General features: G+C 29.3%; 1 protein-coding gene across 1 annotated transcript in view; it reads left to right on the top strand.

The window, feature by feature from the left end:
• LOC106790835 overlaps positions 1-6,005 on the top strand; it is a 26,695-nt gene that overhangs the window by 7,402 nt on the left and 13,288 nt on the right. Inside the window, exons 2-3 of the mRNA XM_014756020.1 lie at positions 4,268-4,319; positions 4,395-4,497. Coding sequence (XP_014611506.1) covers positions 4,302-4,319; positions 4,395-4,497 — 121 coding nt within the window. The 5' untranslated portion in view covers positions 4,268-4,301. The remainder of the gene's footprint in view (positions 1-4,267; positions 4,320-4,394; positions 4,498-6,005) is intronic.

Here is a 6,005-nt window from a genome sequence, read left to right as displayed (position 1 = left end):
TTTAAATTATATATATATATATATATATATATTTATATTTATTTATTAGCTAGCATGATGTGCATCATGATCATTTTTATTATTCGTTCAGTTTCTCTTTCTCTTTCTCTCAAAACATTTCTTTTTTTCCTATCTTTCGTAGATAAAACCGAAAAAAGCTTCTTTCTTGAAGCTATTCATTTTATTTTTATTTTCGCTTAATTTGCGATTGAAAATTTGGATTTAACATAAACGGTTGGATATTTGTATTACGAGCCAGACCTTTGCTTAAATTTTTTTAAGTACGGTAGGGCATGTAAGTTTAAGATAAACGATTTTATTCGATGTTATCAATAGCACACAATCAAACAACATGTAATTATGACAAACACGTGGATACACGTAATAGACAAAAATACACGTTACACGTACACGCAAGTTATTGCTTCTAATTGTTTTTTTTTTCTTTCTTTTTCCTTTTTGTTTTTTCTATCTATCTTTTCGAACTTTCTCTCGATAAAATAGTTTTTCTTTTCAGGTAAATAAAGGGAATATGATGATTCATTCGGGAACAATTTTCTATATCGAATTTTTATCGAAGGTATACTTTTGTATTCACTCATATATCTCATATCTTTATCTTGTCGACAAAATTTTTCTATCTAAATTTATCGATGTCCATTAGAGTACTTTGCTTTAATTTCTTTTTTCTAATCTTCTTATCTTTCATCTTACAGATAAATACAAAAGTAATTAAATAAATAAATATCAAATGTTAATGTGTTAAACAGAGAAATTTTTGGGGGGAATTGTTTTATTTTATACTTTTTTTTTTTTGTGGAACAAAATTTATCTTTTTGAACCAACGCGCGCGCAAAAGATAATATATTTCTTTGATTTATTTTATTTGTTTTCTTTCTTTGAAAATAAATAATATATTTAATGTAATATCATTTTTTTTTTAAAATACATATATTAAATATTTATATTAAATTTGTTTATTCAAACCATATTACAAATATGTTCAAAATTTGATGATGCAATGACAGCAATCTTTACTAAACACAACCGAACATAACACAGCAATACACATACCCCATATACACATACCCCATATACACATACCCCATATACACATACACATATGCAATGTACTCGAACATATAACTTGTTCGGACCTGTTCGTGCTTGTTTTTTGTGTTCTCTCAGCTGTCCGAGTGCACTCGATGGGACACACCACCGAGTACACCGAATGGCGCACATATCATTTTTTTTTTCTTTTCTTTTCTTTTTTTTTTCGACGACCCCTTCCCGCCAACACAAACACAACAGGCAACGAATTAACAGGGGACAATGGCTCGCATTATACTTTGCCTGACTCGGAGACAGACAGTTTACTTCACTTTTGGTTCCTTCTATCTTTCTCTTTGGTTTTAAAAGCCGACGACTTAAAAATTGTTCATCTCGTAAGCAAGGAAGGAAGGCTTGTTAATAAAACGTTCTCTCTATTATTTTCTTAATCTCTCTTAATTTTAATTTTCATAATATTAATGATCAAACAATTGAAATAATTCATAACGAGTTTGTTCTACGTGTTTGATTTGAAAATATTCGAGAACATTGTTAGAATTTATTAGATTATTATTTTTAAATTATTTTTAAAATAAATATAATAAATTAAAATAGTATTTATTTAACATTTGAAAAAAAGGATATAACACAAAGAATCAATTGAAAGTATATTTTTTGCGTTGTGAATTTTAATTTAAATGAGTTTCGTATAATGGAAATACAAAAATTGTTTTCAATTTCATTTAAATGTAATAAATCCAATCTGATTTCTTTTTATTTTTTTTTACAAACAAACAATTTCATAATTTCCGTAAATAAAATATCTACGGATTATAATAATAATAATCTGATATTTAAAAATATTTTCTCTTTAAAATAGTATTATACTAATTTCTTTTTATTTTTTTTTACAAACAAACAATTTCATAATTTCCGTAAATAAAATATCTACGGATTATAATAATAATAATCTGATAATTAAAAATATTTTCTCTTTAAAATAGTATTATACTAATTTCTTTTTATTTTTTTTACAAACAAACAATTTCATAATTTCCGTAAATAAAATATCTACGGATTATAATAATAATAATTTGATATTTAAAAATACGCGTAATTTTCTTTTTAAAATATTATTATATCTCAATTGAAATTGCTTTGACAATTAGTAAAAAGAAATCGTATTTTCCATATACGACGTATAAAGAATAAAAGGAAAAAAAAAATATACGTACACATATATATATATATATATAATTGATTTATATGAGAAAGAGAGAATGAACGGGAAGGAAGGAACGACGCAATTGAAATCGTAATTTTATTTATCGCATAGTATAATAGTATACGTTTTATTTCTCTCATTGTCACGGAAAAGTGGGGAATGTAAGTCGCGATAAAAAAGTATTTGCACTCTCGGAAACACACACGGAACATACATACCATACCCACACAACATACATACCATACCCACACAACATAAATAAATAAATAAATAAATACATATACATACATATGTAAAAAGAGACATGTTACGGATGTGCATATATATTATAAAAGATAGAAGAAGATAGAAGAATGGTGGCAGTGGCCTAACGTTACGAGTATTTTACGCATTCGTATGTGTCTGTCTCTCTCTGTGTGTGTGTGTCTCTTTTGGTTTCATTTTATGCACATAATGTGTATTAGTGTGTATATTCCAGAAGCAGAAGTATTAGCAGTAGCACCAACCAACAGCAGCAGAAACATACAACGTGCAGTATGCAACATGCAGTATGCAACGAACTCCGTACGCGGCCTTGAGAGGGGTTCTTTGTGCGGTTCAGCGTTCACTGTCGATTACTCGTTTATACGCTTACACATTTTTAACATACATATATATATATATATATATACATACATACATATGATTACGTATATATATTGTTTGCAAGTGTATGAGAATCGTTCTGGTTCTTGTTGTGTCTCGTTGTCATAGTCGTCGTCGTTGTTACATATACTGTAACAAGTTGCGTTGCACTTACGTACAAAGTACGCTACATGTGACTCACGTGCTCTCGCATATGCTACCGGGCGTATAATTTTTTTTGTTTTTTATTTTTTTAATTCTCTCACATAGTCTTTCTTTCTTTTTTTTCTTTTTCTTTCCGTGGATCCCATATAACTCCATCTAGATATACATATACGTGTATATATATATATATACGTAAGGAAAGTGCACATGGAAGTTATTGAAAAAGAAAGAAAGAAAGAGAGAGAATGCATGCATGCATGCATGCGGGTGTCGGCCACGTGCGCGTTGCACTTTTTACTTTCGTTCGTCCCATTAGTTCTCTCTCTTCGTCAAAATTTCTATGTAAAAGTATACAATATAGTATTATTATTATTACATACCTTTACTTATAAATGTTTTACTTTATTACTTTAGATTTAACTTGCAAGTATTATTAACGTAAATTGATTAAAACTTAATTACTCAACGCGTTACTACTTTTACATTATTTTAATACATATATATATATTCGATAGATTGAAATTTAAATACTATTTACTCGTGTATGTGCGTGTGTGTGTTTTTATGTGAAAAATAATAAAATAATTCAATTAGTTATTTCTCTCGTCCAAAATTATAATTCTTAATACGGAATCACAGGGAACTTGAACATAAAAAAGAAGTAGAATTTAATTTAACTAAGTTGAACGTTTCGTCCCCTTTATTGGGATTTATTCAGCAACTTAATTCTATAGTTCAGCGTCTTTTTTTATTATGTAGACATACAATTTTCATTTTATTAATATTCCAAACACACAAGACATCTAAATTTCGTTAAATATTCGATCGTTACAATTTAAAACTCTCAACCACACTGTAATCAAATAATTTTTGTTCTTTTTTTTTTTTTTAAATAGTAATCCAACGTATGTACGTCATGTATGTATGTATGTATGTATGTATGTATGTAAGTATTAAGGTATATAAATCGTTTAGGTTCGTAACTATAAGATTACGCAAATAAGAGAAGGAGAGTTGAGTTGAGTATAGCAATAGTAATAGTAATAGTAAGTAATAGTAGTAGTAAGAGAAAGATAAAAGAATCGTTTATTGAAATAAGCTTTTTATGCCGGGGCGAATGTGAATTATCGGATTTGAAAAGGCGCCTATAAATCTCTTTTAGTAAAGGTCCCCGCGCGTGGGTTTCTCACGGGCTTTTTGCAGTTGTACCAACAATCTACTACGACCAGGAACAGTTATGGGTCTCCCTGGTATTGTACGTATATGTATACCTGCATCCAGTACTATTCCGATTGACATTTTATTTGGAATATCCGGCACATATGTAAAGGTAGAAAGTAACGAACCGAAGAAGATGATGATGATGATGATGATGATGATGATGATGATGATGATGATGATGATGATGATCAGCAGGAGAACGAAAACGATGGGTGAGTTGTTGAGAAGATTTCCCCCCACCAACACCACCACCACCATCACCACTACTACTACCACCAACACAACCCCCTATCCCCCAACACTTTTTTTCTCTCTCTCTCTCTCTCTCTCTCTCGCTCTCTCTCTCTCTCACTCATTCTCTCTTTTTCCTCATTATGTTAACTAAACACGTTTTGCAACCTGTGGAAAGTGGTTATATTATCGAGCGTGGATTTCACGAGAAGGAAGAAAGAAAGAAAGAAAGAAAAGTTGAGATTCGATCGAGCCTAGGGTGTTGTGTATGTGTGTTGTATGTGTGTAGGCGAGATGGGATCTCTGGTATGACGTTAAAGAAAAAACATGTTAGAGAAAAAGAGATAGAGAATAGGAGAGAATGAGAGAGAGAAAGAGAGAGAGAGAGAGTCATCTTACAAGAAACGTTTACTTGAAATGTCAAGGATGCACAACCATGTGTGAGCAAGTGAGCGCACGTGCCAGTATCAAAGAAACAGAGAGAGAGAGAGATAGAAAGATATGTAATAAATGAGATAGAAAGAAATAAACGATATAAACTCGCCTCGTAAAACAATGCCAATAAGATAGGCGTGCTTTATTATTGTTATTTTGTCACGCGTGTTCTCAACGTTAGTTTATATATATGTATATATATGTATATGTATATATATTATAACATATATCATGTTAGGGACGACGTCAGGTAAAACAAGGTAGGATTTGAAAATGTTTTCGAGGGCCCGCGGCATCAAGGAACCTTCGTTTATTAACGTGTTTATTTGTTGTATTCTTTAGATTGAGAAAAATAATATTTCCGATATATTATTATTATATAATAATAGTTTATTTCACAGATTATTTATCGTCGATTATTTATTATTCATACGAATCGTTTATTAAAACTTCGAATTAAAAGAAAAAATATATATATATATAAATACCGATATTTATTAATTAGAGGTTTGAAAAATATTTTCGATGTATTCAAATAATTTCTTTTATATTTTTATCGTCAATTATTAATTCGTATTGTCTTTGAAAACTACGATTAAGAAATTATTCTATATATATATATATGTGTACACATTCTTTCAAATTCTTTCGAGTTTATAAACACGTCGTGATCGATTTGATAAAAAAAAAAAGAAAGAAACATAAATTGTACGTGTAATCAGTAAGAAGAAGAATACCTATGCGTATACGTAATGTATTTATTTTAAAACGGAGTCAAGCAGTCTGCTCGTTGTATGTTATATCTATTATATTATATATCTGATATGATAAATATCGCGTTAAATATTATTGGCATGATTTTATCGATCCGATTATAAATTCTCTTTCTACACACGTAAATATGACTTTTTCTTATCGATATCTTATTTTCGTGGCAATCGTTATCATCGGAGATATATATGTTCGTCATTTTTTCAAATATATATTATTTTTTAAAATTATTTCTAATAAAAAGTAGCAAAGAAAAATAAAAAAACACACATATATATATATA

The sequence above is a fragment of the Polistes canadensis genome, unplaced genomic scaffold (assembly GCF_001313835.1).
Source record: "Polistes canadensis isolate GaletaPanama2010 unplaced genomic scaffold, ASM131383v1 scaffold_264, whole genome shotgun sequence".
NCBI lineage: Eukaryota > Metazoa > Arthropoda > Insecta > Hymenoptera > Vespidae > Polistes > Polistes canadensis.
The sequence above is the reverse complement of the archived record's forward strand: the minus strand, read 5'-3'. Positions and strand labels throughout refer to the sequence as shown.